General features: G+C 43.2%; 3 protein-coding genes across 3 annotated transcripts; 2 read left to right on the top strand and 1 right to left on the bottom strand.

Moving 5' to 3' along the window:
• The first annotated feature begins 1,297 nt into the window (after positions 1-1,297).
• On the top strand, positions 1,298-4,168 carry LOC6615013 (nose resistant to fluoxetine protein 6). Its single transcript, XM_002039394.2, has 9 exons — positions 1,298-1,655; positions 1,714-2,068; positions 2,132-2,205; positions 2,270-2,472; positions 2,538-2,650; positions 2,711-2,927; positions 2,995-3,167; positions 3,250-3,715; positions 3,778-4,168. Exons 1-9 carry the CDS (start codon positions 1,328-1,330, stop codon positions 3,991-3,993), a joined length of 2,145 nt encoding a protein of 714 aa, XP_002039430.2. The 5' UTR covers positions 1,298-1,327; the 3' UTR covers positions 3,994-4,168.
• A 1,256-nt stretch (positions 4,169-5,424) lies between these two features.
• Positions 5,425-6,414, top strand: LOC6615014 (40S ribosomal protein S10b). The gene is made up of 3 exons (XM_002039395.2): positions 5,425-5,472; positions 5,548-5,604; positions 5,824-6,414. Exon 3 carries the CDS (start codon positions 5,825-5,827, stop codon positions 6,305-6,307), a length of 483 nt encoding a protein of 160 aa, XP_002039431.1. The 5' UTR covers positions 5,425-5,472; positions 5,548-5,604; position 5,824; the 3' UTR covers positions 6,308-6,414.
• An 811-nt stretch (positions 6,415-7,225) lies between these two features.
• On the bottom strand, positions 7,226-9,218 carry LOC6615015 (sin3 histone deacetylase corepressor complex component SDS3). The gene is made up of 4 exons (XM_002039396.2): positions 8,997-9,218; positions 8,792-8,897; positions 8,024-8,732; positions 7,226-7,949 (listed from the first exon to the last, which is right to left on the bottom strand). The coding sequence occupies exons 1-4, from the start codon at positions 9,073-9,075 to the stop codon at positions 7,863-7,865; spliced, it is 981 nt and encodes a 326-aa protein (XP_002039432.1). The 5' UTR covers positions 9,076-9,218; the 3' UTR covers positions 7,226-7,862.
• Between the last annotated feature and the right edge of the window lie 3,214 nt (positions 9,219-12,432).

Below are 12,432 nucleotides of genomic sequence, written 5' to 3' on the forward strand. Positions count from 1 at the left end.
TACCCCTTGCTCAGCTAGTGGAATGAAGATGTGAAAATCAGTGGAAAGAATTGAATCTTTTTGAGATTGCTCTCTACCGCGGTTAGGTTAGTTCAATTTAATTAGTGGGCGTGGTGTGGTCCACGCCCACAACTGCAACGCCTACACTTTTCAAATATTCAGTTTCATACTTTTCAACTTTTCTACGAGCAACGGGAAGCATTATAAATAGTTAAGTGACTAAAAATATATCTGCCAGAATTATTGTATCTGTGTCTCATAAGAAATGGGGGTATATGGTATTATTAAACTGCTAAAATCTGAAAATATCAACATTAAGATCGTTTTCGTCTCGAAATCGAGAATGATTGAATGATCTTCTCATGCGAATGATTGATGCCACTGAGAACGCTGAGCACAACCCATCTCGGTTTTCATTCGATATTATATCTTATTCTAGATTATAAGGACGAAACATTTATGATCTTGAAACAGAGTCTTTAATTAAGCAGCCTATTAAGTTATACAGAGAATCATTATTTTTAGCAAAGTAACGGTTGTATGAATGTCTAGTCACCAGATTAAAGATATTTTTTCGTTTTTCTACTTTTACCAACGTTTTTTTTTGTACGACCTTCAGTTCCGACAAGAATCCTTTGGTTTGATTAGCACATTTCCAGTGCCCAAATCTGTTTAGATAATCACTTTTGGTCAAAGTCAGAAAGGTTGCTATTCGCTTTCCTTGAAATCCACTTAAATATTATATTTCGCCATAATGAGCTAAATTACCGAATACTTAGCCAAATGCTCTTAGCCGGGTTAACTCAGTTTCTTAGTTGGCAACGATTATAGGGAGATTGTAATATTAATTGGATCACAATCTGGAAGTTGGATTGAAAGGATCTTAATCGATCGTTTCCAAGCGATAGCCCACAAATTAGTGACTTTCCAGTGCCGCCAAAACAGCACTTGAAAAGTGTTTTCGTCCAAACAATTTGCACAGAAGCGTCCCGCGTCGTCTAGACTGTTTTATTGGGCTTGGAATAATCGGCGGGTAATTCTGATCCAGTCGGTGGTTACTATTCGAAGATAATTTTTGAGCAGCGCGGACTTTGCTCGTAGTGGGGACATTCCCAAAACCAGCTGCTGACCATGGCAATGATTGGGGCAGTTGCACAAAGAAACATTTTGGGACTGGTCGTGAACAAGATTATGGAACGATAACTAGGTTCACCCAGTTCCCATGATAACTCTACTGAAGCCCTTCTCTTATCGAATTCCCGACCTCGTATATATAAGATCGTCCGAAGTGCTGCCGCAACCAAAGCGCTACTACCAACCCATCAACATGGTCGCCACAGGGCCAATCCTTTCGCTCCTGGTCTTGTCCTTGGCACTGACCAGTGCCAGTCTACGTGTGGAGCTTCCAAAGAACTCCTCCTTGGACGTAGGCAATCCAGAGTTGCAGTCACAATCCTACTACACAATTTCCGGGCTCAGACGCCTTGCAGTGGAGTTCTTCGCCCAGTACCAGAACATAACGATGTCCGATCTGGCACAGGATCTGTACGGGGATAAGGAGATGCGACTACCCACTACCGACGACTTGAGGTGCCTGGCAGATCTGCAGACCCTGGCGATAGATGTGTCCAACAGAAAATTGTGGGCCCTAAGAAGTAAGTTCATAGTCGATACGGAAAAATAGGATAGGATTACGATTCCCATCGTTTGCAGTGATTGACTCCTGGGGCACTTTTCCTTCGGGTATCCTGTACGGCAATCTGATCGATCTGGGCAACTTTGACGAGTGCTTGGGCATAGATCACGCTGTGACCGCCACACACAACATCCAGGGCAAGTACTGCCTCAGCAAGCTTCAGCTGGCACCTAGTATCTCCACCTATCTGGCACTCAAGACAGCGGTGTGCTTTCCCGCCTCCTGCTCCGCCGCCCACATGGACACGATGCTCCGAAGATTGCTGCAGAACCTCCTGAGCATTGAGCTGAATCCAGAAGTGACTCTGGTGAGTGAGAGCAGCTGCAAGACTGCCGATCGGGAACCCTACGATGCTCTAACCATCTTCACAATGTGAGTGTTCTTGAGAGGATTATGGGAATGTTATGGTACTGACATCATGCTAAATTTCCTTAGAGTCGTGCTATCGATACTGTGCGTCCTCATGGTGCTGGCCACTGTCTGCGACTACTTGGTCTGCCAGGATGACCGTGAGTATTGCCAAAGCTACATGTGAATCTCTTCCAGATCTTAATGTGATATACTTTTCGGCAGAACCGCTAAATAAGTGGATTAGAGCTTTCTCCGCGCGCGCCAACTGCCGGGTTCTCTTCAGGTTGGTGCAACCCAGGAGCAATCCCAATGTGATCGACTGCCTCCATGGCATTCGGGTACTGTCCTTCATGTGGGTCGTCTATGGCCACATATACCTCGTATCTATCTTTGGCCCCAACATAAACTTTGTCAAACTGGACACGGTAAGCTCACCCAACATTCCCAACTCACTGAATCCATGATGTAATGATGTACTTTCGCGATGCAGTGGAGCAGATCGCCGTACAGTATGCTATTGCAACATGCAGCATACTCGGTGGACACGTTCTTCTTTTTGAGTGGCCTCCTGATGGTGGTCATCGCTCTAAGAGCAATGGAAAGGTAGGACTCTTTGGATTCAAGCAAGGAGGAGATTATTAATTCCCATTGACCCATTTGCAGAACCAAGGGAAAGCTGAATGTATCCCTGATGTGTCTGCATCGCTATCTGCGCCTCACTCCCGTCCTGGCCTTGGCTATCATCGTCTACATGTCGATTCTGCCCCGGATGGGCGATGGCCCACTGTACGGGAAGGTGAACTTCGATGACTACACCAGGTGCAAGGACACCTGGTACTGGACCCTCTTGTACGTGCAGAACTATGCCACCGATGATATCGTAGGTTACCCCACTCCATTCTAACTGGCATTCCGTTGCTTATCACACCCCGAACTTCGCCCAACAGTGCCTAAGCCATTCCTGGTACCTGGGCGTGGACATGCAGCTCTACATCATTGCACCCGTACTCCTGATCTGCCTGTACAAGTGGGGAAAGAGGGCGGCCGCCGGGATTCTGGTCGCCATGCTGCTCCTTGCCGCTTGTCTCTTCAGCATCATGGTGATCGGAGACGTTTCTCTGTAAGTGCTGATAGATATGAATGAATATGGACATGGATATGATCGTACCTAACATACCCTTGCCCAACTTCTTCTTCTGCAGCATGGCGGCCAGCCAGGGGGCAATGAGAAAGATATACTTCTCCACACACACCAGGGCGTCCCCGTATCTGATTGGCATTCTGTTCGGATACTTTCTGCACGTGAACCGCGGAAAGTCCTTCAAGCTCAGCCCCATCGCGGTCGTCCTGGGTTGGCTGACCAGCCTGGCGCTGCTCTTCAGCTGCTTGTATGCCGTCTACGGGTATGCCTTGGATGCGGAGATACCACCCATTCTGGAGGAGGCCTTCTATCTGACCTTCACCCGGATCGCCTGGCCCCTCGGTCTCTGCTGGGTGGTCTTCGCCTGCATGCACGGCTACGGAGGACTGGCCAACAGCTTCCTCTCCTCTCCCCTGTGGCAGCCGCTGTCCAAGCTATCCTACTCCGCCTACATCTTTCACATGTTCATGGAGAGCCTCAACGCCGGCATAACGCGCACCAACACCTACTTCAGTGATTACCAAGTGGTAAGTTCAGAGCCCCATATGCGTTGGTGGTAGTTCGAAACACTAACTGGGAATCCTTGCAGATGCTTCGCTTCTGGGGCGACTTTGGCTTCACCATGCTCCTCGCCTTCGCTGTGTACATTCTGATCGAGGCGCCGTTTGGAAATTTGGAAGGCCTCCTGCTTCCCGCCAAGAGGCCCTGTCCACCACGCCCAGCTGTGGAGGAGTCGACGGAGGCCCCGGTGGGATGCAGTCTATCTGCGCCAACGCTGGAAATTAAATCGCCTCTTCCGGCATAAGGATCTCGAAACTATTTATGACCAAATACATCAATTATAGGTTAAGGACCCCTTTTTTTTATTAATGTTAGTTTATGTAAGACATATTTTCTTTAAAACTTACTTCTTTCGTCCTAAGAAGAATTTATATACAAAGCTAGATAATAAACTAATATCAAAGAAATATTATCGATAATTTTTACAACTTGTATAAGTAAATTAGCTTTCTTTATTTTCCTATATGACACACTATCGGATATTAACAGTAAAAAATAATTTTCTTTTAGTAATTTGATGGTTTTCCCTCTAATCAAAATGTGATGTGTAATAATATGTACATATAAATATATATGTCAATATCCCAAGCGGGCGATCTCGCTCCAGAAATAATGTTAACAAAAGGGCAGTATAAGAAAGATTTTTGTCACTAAGCTTAGTTTAAAAGAATAAAGACATGAAAACTATTTCTCCGATAGTTTTTTATTTCTTAGCATTGTCCTTAGTCAACTGACGGGTTATTAGTTCGACTCAAAAATATAGCAACCATTTTACTATATATATATAAATTACATAATTTACAAAAAAAAACATCTTTGAAGAGATTTGAATGACTTACTTGAATTCAATAGTGAATACTTTGACTATATAATATAATAATAATTTTTACTCCGAATTTAAAGTGAACGGGTTTGTATGTTTTTTTTTTTATACAACTTACAATGCGTCTGTTCGCCTATTTTACGAACAGAATGAATCAAAGTAGCTTTTTTATAGTTAGATTCACATTACTGGTGGCGAAGTGAAACGCATTTCGGGATAAGTTTCATAGCGGACTTCCCTATAGAAACAATCGTAGAACTTGATTAAATAGAAGCCAAAGTGACGGAAAATTATGAAAGATATAAATGTTCTTTATCGCCAAAAAAGTTTAATTAAAACTTATAAAGTTTAAGTTGTAAAAAAATATAAGTTAATATATTAAAATGCATTTTAATTGTTTTTTCATATAACACAATGAGTAATTTTTTATAATTCTAAATGAAAAACGTGAATTACCCTAACAAAAACGCTTAACTGTGCCATCACTATTACTTATTGGCAATAAATAATTGCAAATTATTGACAACAAAGAAGTATCGATAAGATGCATGTGCAAAATGCGGTTTGTGTGTTAACTTAATACTTGGCTTAAGGCTTATCGATACTAAAAAGTCCGGCACCATTGTCGCTATCGAATGCCCAAATATACGTGACAAGCTATTAACACGAACATAACGTGGTCAATTTTAAGTTATTACGCAAATTGTAAGTCAAAGTTTAACGCAATTGTAGTTACTTGACTTAATCGCGACATTCGCTAGTGGATTATGTCTTAAGATATATCGATATATTGCCGGCGCAATCGATTGCGGGCACATATCGAAACGTCCGGCCACACTGCTCGCCGTCTTCTTCTTGTCATCCCTTCCGTTTCCCTTTCTTTTCGTCTTCACGTTTCCGGTGAGTGCGTGTGCTCCGCGAATTTTTAAGCAAAACTCTCTATTAAATACCTCCAATTCTCTTTTTTACTTGCAGCGGGAGTATTACGATACGTTCGCGTTCGTGTAACTTTGTGTTTGCAAATCAATCCAGGTAATTGTCGCCGAAAACCCAGATTTTCACGCGGGCGCACCGGGAAAATATGTGCCCAATGTTGTTCCCAAATGCATGTGTACATTTTTTTTATGTGAACAATGAAGCATGTCTTTCAGACTCAATAAACAATGTGTGAATTTGGATACCAGCTGGATGATCTGTAGATATATCCTGGCAATGAACCGAATCTAATTGCTTTTTTTTTTGTTTGTGCAGAATGTTTATGCCAAAGGCCCATCGTGTCGCGATCTACGAGTACCTCTTCAAGGAGGGCGTGATCGTGGCCAAGAAGGATTTCCATGCCCAGAAGCACCCGGAACTGGAGTCGATCCCCAACCTGCACGTGATCAAGGCAATGCAGTCGCTCCACTCGCGCGGACTGGTGAAGGAGCAGTTCGCCTGGCGCCACTACTACTGGTACCTCACCAACGAGGGAATCGAGGAGCTGCGCAGCTACCTCCACCTGCCGCCCGAGATCGTGCCCTCGACGCTGAAGCGCCCTGCCCGCTCGGAGACCGTCCGTCCCCGTCCCGCCGTTGGCGGCCCACGCGGACCCGGTGACGCCACCAAGACCGGCGAGGATCGCTCCGCCTACCGACGTGCTCCCGGCGGCAGCGGAGTGGACAAGAAGGGCGATGTTGGACCCGGTGCCGGAGAGGTCGAGTTCCGTGGCGGATTCGGACGCGGATCGCGCAACTAAACAACCCAGGCGCTTCAGTTTTTTTTTCTAATGTATAAAAATTACTCAGTAAAATGTTGAACTGAAGATCCATACCCTTAACAATAGAAGAAACCAACATCTGAAAATTGTGTGTGTTTTATGATATGACGATCAAAATTATAAAGCAAACGCAAGTGAAATTCCGTGCTGCGCTCTTTTTTTTTTTTTTTTGTTAGTTGGTCCAGTGATTGTGAATCGGACGTGGATTCAGATCGCAAGCGTGCTAAATGGTATAGGAATTCCGATGTCAGGCCAAGCTGAAACTGCTGCTTAGGGTAGGATTTACAAGTAGGATTTAGCAGATAATTCAGTTTATATTGCGAGGTTCTGTAGAGAGGAAAGTAAAAATTCTTATCTTAACCACGCTCTTGAATACAATACATGCATTGATTTTTGTTCAATTTAAAGATTGTTGCATGTGGCTTGTGTATTTGTCGATTTGTAGCTCTTTATTGTAAAAAGGATGTGCAGAAATTCATCAGATTCGTTTATAGCTGTGCCAAAACATAGTAGACTTAGTTAGCATTAAACCAGTTGGCTCAAAACACTATTATTTATATTATTTATTTAAATAACATTAGTATCCAGTAGCTCATAACAAAGGCTGCATTAATTGCAAGGGCATACACTAAATTGGCTCAAAATAATGATTTACCATCAAAGAAAATGAAATATTTTCTAAACGATAAACCAAAAGTCTTCTTATGTGCAGGGACGTGTTTTAATGCTCAACTTCGTTTCACAACTATTTAAATTAAGTAAGTTAGGTAAACTAGTTTCTTAAATAGTCTTCTTTTGCTCACGAGCATCTTTTTGTTGTTCTGCAGCTGACTTTTACCTATATTAATTCTAATTCTGTAAATACAATAGTTCCCAAAGTTAGGTTTTAGTTAAATCTTATGTGTCTACTCATTTTATTTAAAAGTTAAAATGCTTCCCCATTTAAAGTTAGTGACTTTCAACTAAGATTTTATGCACTGAATCCCACTAGCCACCTAGTAAGTATGCTGCTATACGCGGACCATAAAGAATTCGAATCGCTTAGATTATTTATTTAGGCCGCCCAAAAGAACTATAGCAATATCCGAATGGCTTTATTCTAGGTTTAACCCATGGTACACCGGAGTAGAAAACTGGTTTGGATAGTTAAGGTTATGTACTCCGTAAAAAATTAGAAAAACAGTAAGGCATGCTACATTTCTTTATGTAGAATAAATCTGAAGATATCTGGAGACTATTATTTCCTTAACATCGCTAAAAGCTGGATATGGACCTACGTTTCCCCGCAAAAGCGTTGTGCATTGCAACTGGGACGCACTGCGCTGGAAAGTATTCGCTTGCAACAATAAAAAAATCGCTTTGTATACAAAACAATTGTGGTTTCATTATTTACAATTTGCAATACGCATATGCGTTTAGAAAAATTTACACCTAATCTAGTGCTATGTCTGTACCAATAATTTTATGAAAATACGTTTCTTGACCGAGGAAACGGGGCGGGCGTGATGTGGAGACGCCCGGCCCGGCGGCGGAGCTATCGGCGCTTTATCGAGATCTTGCCCTTGGCCAGATGGGACATGTTGATTTTGACCTTGGTCTCGTTGGTGCGCTTCACCCAAACCTGCAAGAACGAATCATGGTTAGAAACTGGCCCGCTGGACGTGTGACCCCCCAAACGGGGAAGGTTGAACTCACCACCTCGTTGCCAATGGCTGTAATGGTGGCCGCGAACTTGCTCATCTCCTTGCCCTCCACATAGACCTGCTGGCCTCGGCAGAACCATCGTCGCTCGTACAGCAGCTTGTTGTCCTCGATGCGGGTCTCCACCAGGCCGCTGTTGGAGGTCGGCTCGGCCAGCACGTGCATAGATTGTTGCTGCTGGGGGCCACTGCCGTAGGAGCCGCTGCCGTTTTGCTGGGGAACTGGATTCGGTCTGCCGCGCTGGATGATCTTTAGGTCCGACTCGATTTCCTTGTCATCCAGCTGGTAGATGAGCAGCTGGCCGGTGGCCGGCTTGCGGCGCTTCTCGATCACCGGAAGCGGTTCGTTGGGGCGACGACGCAGCTTGCGCGTGATCGTCGTCTTGATCTCCATGGAATCGTTGGTCAGCTCGATGCTGAAGCGCTCGTTCTCGATCTGGCGCTTGCGGTCCTCGAAGTCCGAGATCAGGTTGTCTTTGAGGTCCATCATCTTTTCGTCGTACTCCTTCTGGGCGGCCATCTTCTCCAGCACATAGTCCCGTTCGACGCACTCGCGCATGTACTCCTTGTAGATCTCGTTCATGCGTCGGCGCTCTTTTAGCTGGTTGTCCAGCTTCTTCACGCGCTTCACGTACTCCGGGTGCACCAGCTGGCCCAGTTCCTCAATCTGCTTCTGCAGATTGAGCAGCTTGTGCTGGTACATTCTGCGGCAGAGAAATGATGATGGATCGAAGATAGGAGGTAAGAATGAGCCACTACTTACTGCTCCTTCAGTTCGCTGTTGGTGCCCATGTTGTTGCTGTTGGAGGTCCCATTCATGCCGTAGCGGCTGGGGCTGCGGAACTCTGTCTCGCTGGCGTCGTCCGTGTCTGGAAGGGAGTGGGAGTGGTAGGGGGAGCAGGAGAGCGTTGGACGCGGAACGTGAGTGAAGCCTCCTCCAGGAACGTTGTCTGCGTACTGGTACTCACCTTCTTCGCTACGCTCGTCGCCTATCGACTCGTCGTCGTAGGTGTCCGCTTGTAGTAGTAGGTTATAGTAGGCGGACATGGTCGTTTTGGGGGGTTCAGAACTCGCGGCTTTGAAACGTGATACCCAAAATCAACAATTTGGTGGCAATTGTTTATTATTATTATTTTTTTCGCTGCGATGCCAGATATACACACGCATACAGAGAAGCAACCACGACAGTATCGATATATCGAGCACGAGGGCTATCGATCGTTGTCCAGCTCTAGAGGGCAGTATGGACTTTTGGCGGCAGGGTTGTCTACCTACCGATATCATCACTTATCGGATATCGAGATTCTATGCGCGCGTAGTTCAAATTTTTATTTTGAATTGACAATCGTTACAGCCATTTCTGCGCTAAAACCTAAAATAATTATGTATATGTATATATTGCATTTCAGTAATATGTACATAAATTATTTTATTACCTAAAAGAATTTTCAAATTCTATTAAATTTCCAATTGTATTTATTAATTGTCTAGCTTTAATTCTTTATTATACAAATATTACATTTACTTAATATACATTAAGTAAAAAGGCAAGCATATCGTGCTAATGATTTTTAAAACAAGAAACACTTTTAAACAAAATGTTACCATGTTTAAAATGAATCAATTAATCAGACAACCAAACCAAAATGTTCTGTTTATGCATATGTAGGAAAATTGTGGTAATTGCTTCATTTATTAGGCCGTTGTTATTGAATTTAAATTTTGATGACGCACTGCCAATGACATCAGCGGATATATTTCAAAAATATGTCACCGGTCTAGAATGGAAGTGAATTACAGCTTTGTGGGTGTAATTTAATTGAGCAACTCACGGCTCTGGTGCTAAACAAATGATTTAAGCCGTGAACGGCTTACGGTTTCGAACAATAAATAGCCGGCTGTCGTTTTTGCGCATCATAAAGTTTAATTTGTGTATCTGCCCGCCTATAATTAAATAGTGCCCGCACAAGCGCTGCACTCGCACGTATACGTAATACGCGTTTTCACGTATGTATTTACGTACAATTCAACAATCCAACAATCCGCATGGGCGAAAGCATGCTTTGTTTGAATACCACGACGGCTGACACATATTCCGATGCTGTCGTCAAGCAGAAGCCATCCACTGGCCAGTGGATGAGTCCGCCCACGCAGGAGGAGATCGCTATTTGCCCGAGCTGAAAAATTAGTGAGCGCTCATCATCGACCAAAAATTCCATGCTAAATCATCGCGAGCAAATTTTGATTGATTTCTGACTGCGAGGGGGTTTTAATTTGCTTTTCGATTTGGAATGGACTATGAGTTTAAGTGGGATGACATGCCGGCAAATGACTAGTGCACTTATATACACATACTATATATATATTTATATATATATAAATATATGTATATACACTTGTTCTGCTTTCGCTTCGTCGAGAATTCTCTGGTGACGTGGGGAAAATTTGTTTTCCCAATTTCTTGTCGATTCTTCACGAGATTTGTATGTACAATATGTACGTTCTTTCAGTTGTCTTGGCAAAACAATAATACACATACTGCAGACTCATGTTTCTAGATGATTCCTATTTATTATCCACCTAGATCAGCGGAATTCATGAAAACTAATTGTTTTGAAAATGCAATAGTTTGAAAAGAGCACAAACTACAATTGAATTAAGCTTGAAATTTGCACGAATTCACTGAATGTGCAAACTGGGAATCCTGTTTAAAAAATGATTTATTCGAAGATCAGATTCTTCTGGCTATTCACGATCGACGGTAGAGTGAATAGCATTTGAATACCGATGTGCAACAGATGCGAAGTGAGTGTATGCCCAATATTCATTCGTGGACTGCGGAGCGGGGGACTTTGTGGGGACACTGGGGACTTCAAGGTCGAGATTATTGATGAAAATGAGTTTGTTGTTTGGACAGGGGGCATTGCGAGCATGTGGGCGCTGTGAAAAATACATATGTACATATATGTACATGTGGATGTACAATGAAAACACCTCAGCCGTTGAGCCACGATGATTGTCGTTTTATTTTCGAAATTCGTGATTAAATCTATAATTATTTGGATGGCCCAACTGCCGTTGTCCCCGATGGAATTTCGAGCAATAAAACGGTCACGGATTCAAAATACGATTGTTGGATCCTCTCGGCGGAAAGTCCGAGTATTAAATATATATTAAATATGTCGCACTTGCACTTAAAAAAAATGTAAGCTTTAAAAAAAAATCAAATTTCAAGCTAACTGCCTTCTTATGAAAGATGCAATTGTTAAGTTGAAGAAAGATCTAGTTTGTCTAGCTAAATATGCATATGGTTTTGTATTCATAAAACTTATGAAAATTTATTCATTTATCCACATCTCACATTTTTTTCTGCAGTTGCAACCTTGCAATCGGGTCTCATTAATTTCAATTTCAATTTTAATTCCCCTGGCCGACGCTCCCTAAAAGGAAACCTCCGTTCTCGCATCGAATCGAATGGACTCGACTTGGCTCGATTCCCGATTCTCGACTCCGAACGCCAATGTCACGCGGCTGAGTCATTTCGCATTTGTTTACAAACAAACCGATGCGGAGTGGGTAGATCCATGGATATGGCCAAGTACACTGGCAGAAAAAGATACATACATATAAGAAGATACTAGATAATGCCCCACTGTTATATAATCCAGGGCTTACAGGCTTACAACAGTGCATATCTACACAATTTCGCATCTTAGCTCAGCAAAGAGATATTTAAATTTATATTTTATATATGACATATTCAATTTCTCTGCGTGTATTTGGGCCGCCAACGTTCTCCACCCACCCGGTCTAATATTGGGATTTATCGACTCGCACACTGGGCGGAATTGGCTTTTTGATTTAGGGTGTCTTTATAATGATGAGCTCTGGGTGTAAGTAAGCCCGCGAATATGGACAAGGTATCGTGGGCCATCACGCCATAGATGTTCTATTTTAGGACGATGGATAATGCCAACCCACCGCAGGACGGAAAATGCACTTTCCACCAATGTGCACCTCTCTCTCTCTACCGAAGATCATTTCCCAAAACGGTAAGAAGCGTTGATCGGTTAACCGGTTAACCGGTTAACTCAACACGACCGCTTGCAGTTCATTTGCGCACTCATACTTTCCACTCACACTCACAAATGCTGAACGCCGCATTCAGATAACTATGTGCCCCCCAAATGGACTGGGATCAGCTGGATGAGCTTCAGGTGCAGTCTCAGTTCGAGGAACTCACTTCCATGAATTAATGGCTCCCACGCGAGAAGTTTTAAGCATACTTACGGCAGATCAAGTTGATCATCAGCTAATTAATAGTTGCTAATGGAACACTTGTTCCTAGAAAGATTTTTATAGGAGCTATGATTAATGTCTAATTATTAAAAATGTATTAATTTC

This window comes from Drosophila sechellia, chromosome X (assembly GCF_004382195.2).
Source record: "Drosophila sechellia strain sech25 chromosome X, ASM438219v1, whole genome shotgun sequence".
In the NCBI taxonomy this organism is placed as follows: Eukaryota; Metazoa; Arthropoda; class Insecta; order Diptera; family Drosophilidae; genus Drosophila; species Drosophila sechellia.

What these genes read in the sequence shown, in the direction of transcription:
- LOC6615014 (XM_002039395.2), top strand. Translation starts at nt 5,825, where the DNA reads ATGTTTATGCCAAAGGCCCATCGTGTCGCGATCTACGAGTACCTCTTC.
- LOC6615013 (XM_002039394.2), top strand. Translation starts at nt 1,328, where the DNA reads ATGGTCGCCACAGGGCCAATCCTTTCGCTCCTGGTCTTGTCCTTGGCA. An exon ending in GTGATCGGAGACGTTTCTCT is followed by an intron (nt 3,168 to 3,249) that starts GTAAGTGCTGAT and finishes CTTCTTCTGCAG; the next exon opens with CATGGCGGCCAGCCAGGGGG. An exon ending in ACTTCAGTGATTACCAAGTG is followed by an intron (nt 3,716 to 3,777) that starts GTAAGTTCAGAG and finishes GAATCCTTGCAG; the next exon opens with ATGCTTCGCTTCTGGGGCGA.
- LOC6615015 (XM_002039396.2), bottom strand. Translation starts at nt 9,075, where the DNA reads ATGTCCGCCTACTATAACCTACTACTACAAGCGGACACCTACGACGAC. An exon ending in CGACGAGCGTAGCGAAGAAG is followed by an intron (nt 8,898 to 8,996) that starts GTGAGTACCAGT and finishes ACTCCCTTCCAG; the next exon opens with ACACGGACGACGCCAGCGAG. An exon ending in CAGCCATTGGCAACGAGGTG is followed by an intron (nt 7,950 to 8,023) that starts GTGAGTTCAACC and finishes TCGTTCTTGCAG; the next exon opens with GTTTGGGTGAAGCGCACCAA.